Source organism: Leuciscus leuciscus (assembly GCF_965113295.1).
Source record: "Leuciscus leuciscus genome assembly, chromosome: 1".
Taxonomy (NCBI): domain Eukaryota; kingdom Metazoa; phylum Chordata; class Actinopteri; order Cypriniformes; family Leuciscidae; genus Leuciscus; species Leuciscus leuciscus.
In genome coordinates, this window is record NC_138725.1 from 44594625 (window position 1) to 44610822 (window position 16198).

At 41.1% G+C, this 16198-nt stretch overlaps 2 protein-coding genes and 2 long non-coding RNA genes across 5 annotated transcripts in view; 2 read left to right on the plus strand and 2 right to left on the minus strand.

Moving 5' to 3' along the window:
- Nucleotides 1-16198, minus strand: part of LOC309514019 — a 113176-nt gene that overhangs the window by 90707 nt on the left and 6271 nt on the right. The gene's annotated exons all lie outside the window — the stretch shown is intronic.
- Nucleotides 1249-5588, plus strand: il4r.1 (interleukin 4 receptor, tandem duplicate 1). Its single transcript, XM_082189455.1, has 10 exons — nt 1249-1635; nt 1745-1818; nt 2272-2398; nt 2479-2639; nt 2769-2914; nt 2994-3150; nt 3240-3333; nt 3439-3505; nt 3616-3701; nt 3794-5588. The coding sequence occupies exons 2-10, from the start codon at nt 1755-1757 to the stop codon at nt 4623-4625; spliced, it is 1734 nt and encodes a 577-aa protein (XP_082045581.1). The 5' UTR covers nt 1249-1635; nt 1745-1754; the 3' UTR covers nt 4626-5588.
- Nucleotides 5286-7023, minus strand: LOC309513966. The gene is made up of 2 exons (XR_014211577.1): nt 6908-7023; nt 5286-6378 (listed from the first exon to the last, which is right to left on the minus strand). It is a non-coding gene; the product is annotated as an uncharacterized lncRNA (long non-coding RNA).
- Nucleotides 7503-13935, plus strand: LOC309513227 (uncharacterized protein). 2 transcript variants are annotated; one of them, XM_082188993.1, is made up of 2 exons: nt 7503-13464; nt 13663-13935. In XM_082188993.1, exon 1 carries the CDS (start codon nt 7504-7506, stop codon nt 12796-12798), a length of 5295 nt encoding a protein of 1764 aa, XP_082045119.1. In that variant the 5' UTR covers nt 7503; the 3' UTR covers nt 12799-13464; nt 13663-13935. The 2 variants fall into 2 exon arrangements, with proteins under 2 accessions (XP_082045119.1, XP_082045120.1); XM_082188994.1 differs by having other exon boundaries at nt 7503-13124.

The following is a 16198-nucleotide window of genomic DNA, read 5'->3' on the forward strand; positions in this document are numbered from 1 at the left end:
TGAGAATGTTCATGGCAAGGCTGTTTCACACAACTGAAAAGCACTATTTTCAGGTGAATTAATATTAATCGGACAAATGATATTCTAGCAGAAAGGCAACTAAAATAGGATCCTGTGCATCAAAACTGACTGTTTCAATATGCATTTGACTCGTTTTGAACAAAAGATGGCACATTCACCAAGTAAAGTTGCAAACAACACCATGCAAACAAATCTACATTTACAATCTACAAAACAACATTTGTTTGCAATACCATGCAAACAAATCTTCAAACACAACGTTTAGCCTACTAATCAGAAGGTGGCATAAAATCCTTGAACAAATGGAATAAGAGCCACGGTATGATCCAAAACAGAAACAGATAAAAGCCAAAGCACAATGTGTTTTGTCATCATAAGGTTATGACATTATAAAGTAGCCCAGACAGCAACATATGTCCGCCCAGATCCGGGTCAAATCTGGTACACGTGGATTCCATGCGTACCAGACATGGGCCGGATCTGGGCCGACACTGTTGCTGTCTGGGAGGCTACCTGGTTGGTACTTGGTAGGCCTGCTTTTTATTTTATTTAAAAAAAATGTATGTGATTATATCAAAACCATGTAAGGCATTCAAAGCAAACACAACTACGTTTTAAAAAAGTTTTGTGTTTGCTGGGATATTGCCTGCAGGCCATGTTGTATTGTTAAACTTGTGACAAATCTGTCAATGACTATTCATATAGTTCACTATGGCCATTGTATCTGAAAGCAAAATAATGTCATGCCGTTTGCAACCACATGGCGTCACTATTGCCAGTGAGTGGGCGGATTAAGGGGTCTGCCAGCGTTGGAAGGTACGACCTGTCTATGGGTACGACGGCTAAATCACACACAATACAACCATAAGCTACCAATAATGTTTCTGTTTGAAAAGACTGGATGGTATAACACGGATTTCGAGAAATGAAAAGGGCCAATTATTTTAGTGGCCACCCAAGTAGGCTATGAGCACCAGGAACATTAAAAATTTAAAAAATAAACTATGTCTGCCCCCCTGAATCTGTGTTGAAGAGAGGTAAACAAATCAATAAATAAAAAAACGATACAGGAACTGAAAATAATTGCATGTTTCTCTGAAATGCAGTCTCATTTTGTGCTTCCTTTTTTGTGAGCCTTGCATAATAATTTCCTTTGTGTTTGGCTAACGTTACCTAATAAATAACACGTTACAACGAAGACTAATCGTGTTATCTGACGGGCGTTCTGTTTGTTTTCCGTGTAATTCTGGTGTGCCTATCCGCGTGCTTGAGCAGACTAGAGATCAGTGTGAGCGCGCGTTTCTCAGTCGGGATTCGGGAACAGCTCGATCGCGCGCAGGGCTGGGGTCAGTGGAACAGCAGACCTGCTGCGTGTGTTCCAGGAAAGTTCGAAACGCCCTTTTGGCAAGTTCCACTTCCATGTTAGGTGGGCGAAGAGGGAAGCTTATGGTAGACGGTCAGGGTATTACACGGTTTAAACTGCTCGTCGTGTGTTTTTATGCGTCTGTGACTGACAAACGTTTAATTTGTCTACAGAGTGGTGAGTAAATTCGTTTTCTTTTATTTTTACTCTGCGGACGCAACAACGAACTGTCATATAGTTACAGTCAAAAGGTATGAGAAAACTATATTTTGTGTGGATATCATATTTTAACATGTTATCTTGTTATAGGCTATGTAATAGTTTAAAGATGTAGCTATGACATTATATTTCTGCTTATAGGAAGTACAGGATGTTTTCCACATTTCTTCTTTGTCAGATCATCCTCACACTCATCTGCCAAACACTTTGTTACGGTAAATGTTTCTTTCGCTAAGAATATGCTCTTGCTCTATTTGTGATTTTGTTACTTTAAGATATAATATCCCCATGTGTATCTATCTGCTCTTCTGTGTGTGTGTGTGTGTGTGTGTGTGTGTGTGTGTGTGTGTGTGTGCGTGCGTCACTCTCACAATCGTTTCCAAATGTTTAGCTCTATACACTTGTTTTTTTTTAAGTTAGTGGCTTTCCCTTCTGCTCAGTATTTAATCGTTGATTCATTAATTTATTTAAAACATGTTGATGACAAGCTGATGTGGATGTTTTTACAACAAATTAAACAAGAACATGCTGATTCAGATGACACCCCTTTTGTGTTTTTTTATGCAGTGTTTTACTGTCGAAACAACTTTTACTTTAACAAAACAACATCTACCGTGTTCATTTGTGATAGTGACTTATTTTATTTCCCATCTCTAAAATCTCTGTAGAACCCACAGAGAAGGACTTGAAGTGTTTCAATGACTATGACACAGAAATGAAGTGCAGTTTATGGTTTGATGGCCTCATAAGTTGCTCTGGATACAAACTCAACATCACACAGACTGTAGTAGATACGTATGTATTTGTTCAATTCCTCTGTAAAATTATTTACTGTTCATTTAGCAATCAACTAACACTATTAACTCAAATTGCAGGTTCAAAAAATATACATGCATCTTTGAGAGAAGTCATCTCAGTGCCAACTGTGAATGCAAAATGAAAGTCCAAGGGTTTGTTTTAACAGAGATATTCTCTACTACACTTCTGAACGGACCAAATGTTTTATTAAGCACAACATTCACGACAATGGAATTCAGTGAGTATATTTGTTGTCTGTATGTTCTTGTTAGGCTTTTTCCATTACTTTTAAATATTCTGAAAAGAAAAAGGTGTTATCTGGCCTTATCTGACACATTTACAAATATGTGATTTTCATTTCCTGCAGTCAAACCGAAAACTCCAGTCTTATCAGTGCAGAAGACTGAAAATGGAAATTTTTATGTAACTTGGGATGACAAGTATGAGAAAGGATCTTTTTCAGAAAGTTTGGAAATACATCTGACCTATAGGACTGAAGGAGGAGATGAAACCGTGAGGAAGATATTTAATTCATGCATATTCACATATAGATGTATCATAAAGAAATAAAATAAACACTTTGTCCATACAGATTTCCAAGAATGTGTCAAACTCCCTGGGATTCTTTGAGATTGTGGGCATAAATCTCCAGCCAAACACCAACTACATTCTGACAGCAAGAATGAGCACAAGCTATAATGACCACAAGATATTGAGTGACCAGAGCGCACCAGTTGAGTTCACCAGCTGTAAGTCAATGTGTTTTGTTCTCAGAGTTATTACTGCGTGTGTTTTAATGCTCTTTAATAATCCTGATCAATCTATGTGTGCTCCACAGCCTCATCTCCAAATGAATTACTCAGAACAATGGTTCCGCCTCTATGTGTTGTTTTAATCATCATCATTTGTACTATCTTCATCTGTATTTTGAGGTGAGATCTCAATGTCTTGCCATCATTCTACATTTTGCATGTTTGCTATTCCTTTGTGCATCCTTGACAAATTTAGTTCTGACACACTTTACTTCCTCGTTACAGGATGAAGATGAATTGGTGGGACAAGATCTCCAAGCCAAAAATAAACGCTGATCTTGGAGTAGAGAAGGTTGGAGAAAGATATGCAATTTGTTTGGTAAACTATTTATTTTATTTTGAAATAGTTTTCTATATGCTCAACCCCTTGTTTGTTTTTGTTTTTTCATTCTTGTTTAATAGGGTCATATTTTGCCTCCTTCCATTATGAACTTCTCCTCAGTCCATGTAGAGATTCCAAAACTGGACTTTAATGAGGAAAAGAACTTGTAAGTTTTCCCCAAAACTTCAGAAACACATGACAGACTAGCATCGCTCTAATTCTGATTAATAATGCCTCAACATGTTTGTCTCTCTACAGGATCTCCGCATCATCATTTGATACAAACAATGAGAAAAGTTCCCATAGTGTTGAGTCAGCGGCAGATGATTATGGCCAGGCTGGTTTTGACTCTGGTAATGACGAGGAGAATTGCAGTCTGATCAACGTCTCATTACGTGTTGAACGTGCCCTGGAGGAGGATTTCAAATCCTTTACCAAAAACACACCCAGCAATCAGCAAGTCGAGAGTGATGAGACCAGTTCCTCAAGAGAACGCAACCGTGCAAACCGAGATTCGGGCAACTGCTCTGGCTCATCGGTTTTCAGCAACATGTCGTATTTGGGATCGGCCAATGATGATGATTCTTCCTTCCTGGATGACAAGTGCTGGGATCATTCCTGTCAATCTGACAAGAAGGACATTTTTAGTGCTGATGTCAGCAAGAGCCAGTTTAACGTTCCCACTAATGATGCTTTGGAAGACGGATATCAGCCCTTCAACAGTGTTGTGAACCAGGGAAATGATGCAGATGTTTGTTTAAACCTTTCAGATGATGTTGATTCTGATGAAAAGTTCAATGTGAAAAATCTCATCACTAGTAAAAATCCACTATATCCTTCTCTGTTTGTTCATGATGGCGTCACACCAAGTGATGGTGGGTATCAGGCTTTTGAAGACTTAACAAAGAGCACAGAAGGACAGTGGAGCACGAGCATCAGAACTGAACAAGCACTTAATGAATGTGGAGCGCTGAAATTCCCCCAAAGCACCGGCCAAGATCCCACATCATCAGAGCAGCAAAGTTTGTGGCCAGCTTCTTTGCATTTTCCACCCATTATTGAAATAGACACTTCATATCAGTCTTTTTAGCTGCGCTGTACATAACTGAAGCACTGAATTATTTTTAGATGTAACATACAAAGTTACAAAGCAACAGTTAGAAAGAAATATGACCAGTATACAATCTATGCAAATGTTCATTGTTTATGTAGACTCAAAGCCAAGACCTTGCATTTTGGTTTCACTGTTTTTACATGAAGACTTTGAACAGTGCCTTAAATGGTTACTTTTTTAAAATCATTGGTCACAATTTCACACACCATGTTAAATGCGACACTGAGTCACATTTGCAAATGCAGATTTTAAAAGCATGATAAGTAGGCCAAGACGGTTCTTAGCATTCTGTGCTGTTGAAACAAATGATAGATATTTGCTTATTCATATCTACAGTTGCAATGAATCATTCCTCTGAAAGTGTCACCAGTAATAGGAAACTTTAGGTTTAATAACTAAATGTTTGCATATAATTTTGGACATAGAAACAATAAGAAGCATTGTGCCTTAAATACTCTAGGAATACACAATGTGTTACTTTTCTTGTCATTCACATGTTTGTTTTCTATTATTTGACATTTTCTCATTTCAAATTTTAAAGACATTTCTAAGCCTATATTTGATTCTGTGAAATAACTTGTATTTTTATTTTGTGCATTGTTTTTTCTACAAACAAGATTCAGTCTGTATGATATATTTAGATGACACTGTTATGTGTTTGGTTCTTAATCTTCAACAGGAAAATACTTTACTTAGCTTGGACATTTCATAAAGACTTATCAGCCTGTTAAACTATGCTGTCAAACAAATGATAGATATGTGCCTAAAACCTTTCATTATTTTTTGTATGTTGTCTGTAAATCTGCCAACACCATGGTGTTCTACCATACAAACTAAAAGCACTCTAAAAATTCTCAATAAGAGCAATGCAAATACACTGCTATGTTTATACTTCAATAAAGTAAAACCCCAGAATGGTACAACAGAGTCTGGGAAATACTTGAGTCTGTCAGTTGTGAATTTTATCAGGTTTTGTCAGGGCTTTTGTTTTATGCTACCTGTGTAAACAGGAAGCTACATCAATTTTTCCATGGAAAACACGTCATACACTTAAGTGCATGTCGAGACATTTACACATTCTAATAAAGGCTGCTTCACTGAAGTTTGTCTAAACATGGGACACCTTGGTTCTTGTAAAGCAGGTTCACTGAAGTATGTCTAAACATGGGAAACCTTTGTTCTCTTAAAGCAGGCATAAAGTATGAATATAATTAGGCTATGTATAACAAAATGAAAGCTAAAGGTCCAGAAGTATGTAACTACTGAAAGTTGTCTTGAGATGAAATACAATTGTGCACTTTTGGCACGTAAAATTAATACATCGTTTTTCTTGTCAAGCAAAAGCAAAAAAAAATGTAGATTAGTCATTTGGACAATTGCAGCGCCATCTGCTGGTCGTTAACGTGCATCATATTTTATAACACACGACGTAAATGACATCAGACAATTTTACAGAATGTGTATGTAAAAAAGGCTATAGTTTGTTGTCAAACCTAACCTCTCTTTATAATTTCTCCCTCTGTATTTGAGGCCCACACACACAGCACCTTACCTGAGCCAATCAGCGTCCAGAAACTTTGACCATGTGACCTCCCCCGCCCTCACAGAGACAGTATTACAATGCAGCGGGAGTCGGAGATTGACGCTGAAGTTACATCAGTATAAACTGTTTTACATACCGCATTTCGGACGAAGTGTTGTGCGTGAATGCAAAAGTAAGTTTGTAATCCTTGATTATACACTGGATGAGTACTGCATTCGCTCTTGGAAACAAGTTATTGTCCCCGTGATGTAACGTTATATCATAGATATGTGTGTGTGTTCCCCCTCGTGTATTCATGCCACTCTAGCTCGTATGTTTGTATACATAACTTTATTATTATCCGGATTAGAGTTATACTTCTTTTACTATTACATGTTATGTTATTGTTTGAAGCAGAGTTTGCTGTATATTTTCTACATTTAATGGGAGAACTGTTGTGGAAAATTCGCCACGCGCATGCGCACTCATAATCCAGTCAGAGCAGCGCTATACCATCTTCACAGCATAACAAGGTGTCAGATTACATCTGTGTTGAATATAATATAGGAGTTACAGCCTATCTTACATTTGCTTTCAGTTTGTTTTATAATAATGTGCATTTTTAATTATTGATGTTAAAATATACTACATTATTGCTCATGTTTAATTGTTATAATTTATCATTGTTATTATTATGTATATTCATGTTTATTTGACTGTTTATTTTATAGAAAACCACACAAACACAACCATACAAGCCAGTCTGTTGAGTGGTGACAATAAATGGGTTATTCCCAGAAAAGTGCATCTCCGTTTGGTCTCTAATCGGACAGTCTTTGGTGGGTCAGCACCCTGAGCTGGCAACTTGTCGTATAAGTGCTACCAATCAGAAGCATTTTTTCATGGTCCTTCGAGCCGGATTCTGGACTTACCAAAGAGATAGAAGATGTCACTATATGAAGAGGATGAGCCAACTGTGCGAGTCAGGAGGAGGACAGTCCTTCCCGCACGTTACGATGAGTACGATCTCACTGGCTTTACCCTCTCTAAGCCTGTTCCAGAACCCATGTCACCACTCACTCATCCAGTCAGACTGGCAGAGAAAGGCGCAACTGGATTCACTCCAGTGCTACCAGGTTATGAAGATGACAATCCGTCACAGTGGTCCGATGATGAGCGCGAATCTGCATCAGACATCATACGGGAAGAGAATAAGGATCTCCGCAAAGTCCTACAAAGGATACAGCAGGAAAGGGACACAGTCCAGAGCAAAAATGACCAATATGCAAAGGAGCTTTCTCAGCTCAAGCAGCAAATGAAGCACAAATTCAGATGGAGCATCAACTTCCTGGAAGTCAGCCCCTTTCATCTGACACCCCTACGAGGCAGTATGGCTCCAGTTCTCCTGTGCCTGCACCACGTGTCCGCCCACAGGCACGTTCTGAGGAAACTAGCTTCAGACCTGTACCAGCTCCGCGCATAAAACTGCAAAAGGAGCTTCAGACCGAGGACAAGTTTCAAAGTCCTCCACATCACCCAACTCCAGCATCTGCTTACAACAGAGAACAGAGCTCTTCTTACCACTATATGCCACAAGGGGTTCAGAGATTAGAGGCACATTCCTCCCACAGACAAGAACACTCAAATTCTCCATATTGGGTCTCTCAAGACACCGCAAGACATCCACAAATGCCATGCCGGTCAATTACTCCATCACCTCCCCCTGAACGAGAACTGATGTATAGAGGTCCAACCCCCACAATTCCTGACTTTATACATCCTAACCCAAGAGAGTTCTCACGACTGAAAATTGCTCTGGAAAATATCCTCCCGGCTAATGCGACAGAAAGGTTCAAATTCCAGATACTGATGGATCATCTGAAATTAGAGGAGGCTCTGCTAATTGCTGACTCGTACTGCCATTCGCAACACCCTTACACAAGGACGATGGCTGCTTTAGATCAACAGTATGGTCAGCCACATCAACTAGCTCTACAACGGATTGCAGAGTTAATGGATGGCACAAATATAGCTAGTGGAGACCAGAAGGCCTTTAGACTTTTCGCTCTCAAGGTCCGTTCCCTGGTTGGCATGCTGGAACAATTAGGCAAAAAGGGAACTTTCGAATTACAGTGTGGGTCACATGTGTCTCGGCTGCTTGGGAAGCTTCCACATGACCTCAGATCGGGGTTTCGGAGGTTTGCACATCCACATCATGTGCCCATCCCTACACTTCTGGATTTTGCAGAATGGCTGGAGTTTGAAATCCAAGTTCAAGAGGACACTACAAGGTTTTCAAGTAATCAACGAAGAGGGCCCTTACCACGAACAAGAGAGACTTTCAGAGACTTTAAGCCAGCCGCTAAAAGCACCACAATCTTACTGAACACAGAGAAGGAGAATTCTGAGTCTATGCCATCTGCTTCACCACCTAAGACTTCTCTGAGACCCTACTGCACCTACTGTGACAACAGTAAGCACTCCCTCAACAACTGCACCAACTTCAAGCTACTTACTAAAGACCAGAAACGAAGCTGGGTCAAAGACAACAATAGATGTTGGCGCTGTGGTAGAACTCATAAGTCAGCAGAATGTAACCTAAAAATGCGATGCAAACAGTGCAACAGTCGACACCTTATGGCTCTGCATGACATCAGTGCTTGGAAGCCAGAGAATCCAAAGCCTGTTCACGATGAAACTGCTGATACCAACACCTGTCTGCTCAACACTATGAATGAGATTCTCCTGATTCATAAGCCACCCACCAGCCGGAAAGTTCTTCTTAAAATCACCAAAGTGATTCTCAGAAATGGAAAAAGGAGAATGGATGCATACGCAATCCAGGATGATGGATCTGAGAGAACTATCCTCCTCCACAATGCCGCTCAGCAGTTGGGCCTCAAAGGTCAGCCTGAAGACCTACCCCTTCGAACAGTCAGGCAGGAGTTTCAAGTTCTCAAGGGTGCAGCCGTCTCATTTACAATCTCCCCAATGGCTCAGCCCACCAAACGGTATCGCATCAAAGGTGCCTTTACTGCTCAACAGCTAAGTTTAGCTGAGCACTCACATCCCGTGAATAATCTGAGAAAGAGATATCAACACCTTAAAGGGCTTCCACTATATGATTTTGACGCAGTCTGTCCCGTGCTGCTCATTGGTTCTGATTATCCCCATCTGATCACTCCCGTAGAACCAGTAAGACTAGGCCCTCCAGGGGGACCAGCGGCTATAAAGACACGTCTTGGCTGGACACTACAGGGCCCAGTCCAACACTTTCGGCAGGAGATGACTGAACAGCACTGTCTCTTCACTTCGGTTTCATTCCCAGAATCAGATCTCTATAAGCAAGTGGAGAAATTATGGCAGATGGACATACTGCCCTGGCGCAACGAAAAGATTTGCATCAGATCCAGACTGGACCAGGAGGCGGTGGACCTCTTGGAAAGGAAGACAATCAGGATTGAGGTGGATGGTATCGAGCGTTACGCAACCCCTCTCTTGCGTGTCAAGAACATGCCTGAACTCAGAGCACCCAAAGAGGCAGTCTTATCACAGCTGAGGGCCACTGAAAAGAGACTGGCAAAGAATCCAGAGCAAGCAGCCGCTTATACTGCTGAGATTTCAAAACTGGAACAATCAGGTTATGTTAGTAAATTGCCACCGAATGTTGAGCCAGATCCTTCCAGCTGCTGGTACATCCCGCATCATATGGTGCACCACAATGGGAAAAACAGGATAGTTTTCAACTGCTCGTTCCAATATCACGGACAAAACTTGAATGAGCTTCTGCTCCCAGGACCAGTGTTGGGACCATCGCTACTTGCTGTGCTACTCAGATTTAGGGAACATTCAGTAGCAGTCAGCAGCGACATCAAGGGGATGTTCCACCAAATTCGACTACTTCCAGAAGACAAACCACTCTTGCGTTTCCTCTGGAGAGATCTGAATATACAGGAACAACCCAGTGTGTACGAATGGCAAGTCCTCCCATTCGGCACTACCTGCAGCCCCTGCTGTGCCGTATTTGCACTCCAGAAACATGTCCTTGATCATAGCCTGCCTGGAGATGATGTCTGCAATTCAGTACTGAAATCCTTTTATGTAGACAACTGCCTACAAAGTTTCACTTCAGCAGAAGAAGCAAAGTGTTTCGTTGACAAAATAAGGAACCTGCTGGCAGATGGAGGCTTCGAGCTGAGGCAGTGGTCCAGCAATGCCCCTTTAACTATAAGTCACCTGCCTCACAATGCAATTTCGGACAGTGCAGAACTCTGGATTTCACAAGGCCGAACAGACACCCATGAGTCTACATTGGGGCTCCTCTGGAACCATCAGTCTGATACAATCTCCTACAAATACCGTGCCAAAGACAGTAGTGAGACTACCATGCGTAACATATATAGAATCCTAGCCAGCCAGTACGACCCGTTGGGTTACCTCATCCCCTACACCACTCGCGCCAAGATCCTCGTTCAACGATTGTGGGACAAAAAACGGGATTGGGATGATCCAAACTTGCCCACAGATCTGCTACAAACCTGGACCGAATGGGAGGAGGAGCTACCAGCCCTACAGAATATCGTTCTTCCTCGGTGTTACAGTAGCCCCACCAAAGACACAAAAACGAGCCTAAGAGATATACATGTTTTCTGTGATGCCTCCGAACGTGCCTATGGCTCTGTGGCATATCTGCGAACAGAGGATCAACATGGGCAAACAGAGGTAGCTTTCTTAACAGCAAGATCACGTGTAGCACCAAAGAAACAACAATCTGTTCCCCGACTGGAACTGTGCGCTGCACTGACAGGAGCTCAACTTGCCAAAGTACTCAACAATGAGTTAAACCTGCCCATACGCCAAACGATCTTGTGGACCGATTCCACTACGGTCCTCACATGGTTACAATCGGACTCTTGCCGATTCAAAGTATTTGTTGGGACTCGGGTGGCAGAAATTCAGGACCTTACAGAACAACACAGCTGGCGATATGTACCCTCCGCTAACAATCCGGCCGATGACATCACTCGGGGAATGAGTCTGCGCGAGATTGGCCCGGAAAAACGCTGGTGCCAAGGACCGCCTTTCTTGAAAGATCCAGCCAACCTGTGGCCCGTTTGCCCCAGTCCAGTTGATATAGATGATAATGAACTTCGCAAGATTGGGTCCAGTACTCTAGTCTGCTTCACCTCCTCTGAATTCAGTCAGTTTAAGTCTTTCGAGGAGCTAATCGAGTCCACGGCTCTTCAAGAGGCCAAAAATGGTGAGGCTACAGCCAATGACTACAGAAGTGCCGAGATCAGTGTTTTGCAGCAAGCACAGCAAGAATGCTTTTCATCAGACTTAGAACAACTAAGGACAGGTAAACCACTTTCATGGAACAGTCGACTAGTCGCACTGGCCCCAGAACTTGATGGAGAAACCAAATTAATCAGAGTTGGCGGACGTTTACGGCATAGTCCCTACCTTGACCCTGACAACATGCACCCTATAGTATTGGATCCAAAGCACCCCATCACGAAACTTATCATCCAAAGTTATGACTCCAAACTTTGTCATCCAGGTCCTGAGAGGGTGTTCGCTGAACTCCGCCGTAAATATTGGGTTCTACGGGGTAGAGAGGCCATCAAGCATCTGCAGCGAGAGTGTGTGCAGTGCCAAAAATGGAGAAAAAAACCAGAGGTACCTAAAATGGCGGACCTCCCCCCAGCAAGACTACGTTTGTTCAAGCCCACCTTTTACTCCACTGGTGTGGACTGCTTTGGCCCCTATACCGTTAAAGTGGGTCGACGCAGCGAGAAAAAATGGGGAATAATATTCAAATGCCTCACTACCAGAGCAGTATACATCGACATCCTCCATAGTCTGGAAGCCGACTCCTTCCTTATGGCTCTCAGACGATTCACGGCTAGACGAGGGAAACCCCATGAGCTCTTGTCAGATCAAGGCACAAACTTCAGAGGAGGTGAAAGGGAGTTAAAGGAAGCTTTTACAGCTCTTGCTCCAGATCTGCAGAGACAATTGGCTAAACAACAAATTGAATTCCATTTCAACCCTCCTAGCTCACCCCACTTTGGAGGTTGTTGGGAGCGAGAAATTCGCTCCTTGAAAAACGCACTAATGGTGACTCTTGGAACTCAATCAGTGACTTTTGAGGTCCTTCAAACTGTGTTGGTGGAAATTGAAGGAATCTTGAACTCCAAACCACTGGGCTATACATCATCTGATGTTTCTGATCCTGACCCCATTACCCCAAATTGTCTCCTAATGGGGCGGCCAGACGCTTCACTCCCCCTGACAGTATATCCCCAGTCTGAGCTGATCAGCCGACGGCGATGGCGTCACAGCCAGATCCTTGCGGACCAATTCTGGAGACATTACCTCAAATTCTACCTCCCGGGTCTTCAGAGTCGTCAAAAGTGGCGAAAGGACACTCCAGACATCCAGGTTGGCACTACGGTGTTGATTATCGACCCTCAACTACCCAGAGCTCTCTGGCCTGTGGGAAAGGTGTCAGAAGTATTCCCTGGAGCTGACACCAGAGTGAGGACAGCCAAGGTTCAGGTGGGAGAAAAAACATACACTCGGCCAGTTGCACGCCTTATACAATTACCTGCTATTCCTGATTAAAGTAATTGTAACCGACAGTAGAATAAAAGCCTTTTGAATGTGTACATATTTCCTTACGGAAATCTGGGGGCGGCTGTAAAAAAGGCTATAGTTTGTTGTCAAACCTAACCTCTCTTTATAATTTCTCCCTCTGTATTTGAGGCCCACACACACAGCACCTTACCTGAGCCAATCAGCGTCCAGAAACTTTGACCATGTGACCTCCCCCGCCCTCACAGAGACAGTATTACAATGCAGCGGGAGTCGGAGATTGACGCTGAAGTTACATCAGTATAAACTGTTTTACATACCGCATTTCGGACGAAGTGTTGTGCGTGAATGCAAAAGTAAGTTTGTAATCCTTGATTATACACTGGATGAGTACTGCATTCGCTCTTGGAAACAAGTTATTGTCCCCGTGATGTAACGTTATATCATAGATATGTGTGTGTGTTCCCCCTCGTGTATTCATGCCACTCTAGCTCGTATGTTTGTATACATAACTTTATTATTATCCGGATTAGAGTTATACTTCTTTTACTATTACATGTTATGTTATTGTTTGAAGCAGAGTTTGCTGTATATTTTCTACATTTAATGGGAGAACTGTTGTGGAAAATTCGCCACGCGCATGCGCACTCATAATCCAGTCAGAGCAGCGCTATACCATCTTCACAGCATAACAAGGTGTCAGATTACATCTGTGTTGAATATAATATAGGAGTTACAGCCTATCTTACATTTGCTTTCAGTTTGTTTTATAATAATGTGCATTTTTAATTATTGATGTTAAAATATACTACATTATTGCTCATGTTTAATTGTTATAATTTATCATTGTTATTATTATGTATATTCATGTTTATTTGACTGTTTATTTGATAGAAAACCACACAAACACAACCATACAAGCCAGTCTGTTGAGTGGTGACAATAAATGGGTTATTCCCAGAAAAGTGCATCTCCGTTTGGTCTCTAATCGGACAGTCTTTGGTGGGTCAGCACCCTGAGCTGGCAACTTGTCGTATAAGTGCTACCAATCAGAAGCATTTTTTCAGTGTATAATTGTGTATATGTGTGTAAATCTGCCTACACCATGATACCATGTAAACTAAAGCATTCAAAACATTCTCAATAAAATACACTGTTATGTTTATACTTATTCTCTAAAGTAAAACCTCAGAATGACGAAACAGAATCTGGGTAATAAATACAGAGGAATTTGAACAGGTTTTGTCGGGGCTTTTGTTTTATGCTACCTGTGTTAATCAGGAAGCTACACAATTTTTTTCCATAGAAAACACGTCATACACCTAAGTGCATGTCGAGACATTTACACGTTCTAACAAAGGCTGCTTCACTGAAGTATGTCTAAACATGGGAAACCTTTCTCTTAAAGCAGTAGGCATAAAGTATGAATAGAATTAGGTTATGTATAACAATATAGAGCTAACGGTCCAGAAGTATGGACCTTCTTGAGATGAAATACGGTTGAGCACATTTGGCTCGCAAAATGTATATATAGTTGTTATTGTCAAGCAAAAGCAAAATATTGTAGATTATTCATTCGGACAATTACAGCGCCATCTGCTGGTCGTTAACGTGCATCATCTTTTACGACACGACCTAAAATGGTATCAGACATTTCTACAGAATGTGAGTGTATAATTAATTTAAGTGTGAATGGGACTTATAGTTCTGTTTAAGCAATTCGATATCTTCAACAACAAAATAATATCATAAGCAGAAAGTATAGATTAGTCAGTGGTCCATTGCAGCGCCATCAGCTGGGCGTTTACGTGAAGTTCAAAAACAGGCTCATTTTCCATGACATCATGATCAACTGAAATGACAGCAGACATTTTAGCCTTGTTAAAGGGATAGTTCACCCAAAAATGAAAATTCTGTCATCATTTACTCACCCTCAAGTTGTTTCAAACCTGTATGAATTTCTTTTTTCTGCTGAACACAAAAGAAGATATTTTGAAAAATGTCGGTAACCAAACAGTTGATGGACCCCATTGACTTCCATAGTATTTTTTTTTTCCTACTATGGAAGTCATTGGGGTCCATCAACTGTTTGGTTACCGACATTTAGGCTAGTATAGGATAGCGAAGACTATGTTTTTCCCCTCTCACATCTCACAGACTACAATAAATATAGCCTTCCAGGAATACATTCCCAAAACGTATCATAAAACTGGAGCAAATCAATCAGTCTTTTTTATATGATCAGTGTTACGAGAGCATTTCTGTACAATGATTCAATATCCTAAAGCTTATAGGCCTATGTTGAACAGTCAAACATATAAGACATAATGGTTTTTTTGCTTATTGGCCTCAACATTTTTGTAATCAATGCCCCCTACATGGAATTCGTAAGATGGCCGCTTGAACACTTTGGGTGAGCAATCCAGTCATTTATATAGTATATATATCAGTGGTATAATTTCTCTCTTTTGCCTTGTTGGCTGTCAGCGTTGCTGGGCAACTCATTGAGCTGTCAAGCTAATCAGGCCAACCACACCTGGCTTGGGCCTGTTTTAATAAGGAGAATCAACCAACTCTGTGTTAAAACTTGAACTCTGAGTTGACTTACCCTGAGATGGGAAACTCTGAGTTTTCAGTTTCAGAACAGCTGAAATGAGTTAGTTCAATCAACTCTAAGTTGACTGACTCTGAGTTAAGCGCCTGCACCACAACTCTAAAAAGCTATTATCAATAGAGCACAGATATTATATCCTATAGCACTCACAGCAGTGACCTGTAAGATTATGGAGAGGATGGTAACTAACAGATTGGTATATTTTTTAGAAACTAGAGGACAATTTGTTGATATTCAGAATGGTTTTAGAAATGGAAGATCTACAATGGAGTCAGTTGCAGTTTTGGATCAAGATATTAAAAGGGCATTTAGCAATAAGGAAATAGTAGTGAGTGTATTTCTGGATATTGAGAAGGCTTATGATTCTTTGTGGAAGGAGGGATTGATGATTAAAATTTTTGACATGGGAGTTAGGGGACGAATGTTTAATTGGATAAAGGAATTTTTAATGAAAAGAACAATTCAAGTAAAGGTTGGTAGTGTTAGTTCAAAGACTGTGGACATAGAGAATGGAACCCCACAGGGAAGTGTAATAAGTTCAGTTTTATTTAATATAATGATTAATGATATCTTTGGTAAAATAGAGAGAGGATTCGAGTTATCTTTATTTGCAGATGACGGGGCCGTTTGGAAAAGAGGGCGTAATGTAGAGTTTGTTTTAAAACAGATACAAAGAGTGAAAGTGAAAGTGAAAGTGACGGCCAAGTATGGTAACCCATACTTGGAATTTGACCTCTGCATTTAACCCATCCAAGTTAATGCACACACATTAGGAGCAGAGTAGTGAGTAGTTAACACACACACACTGCAAACGTG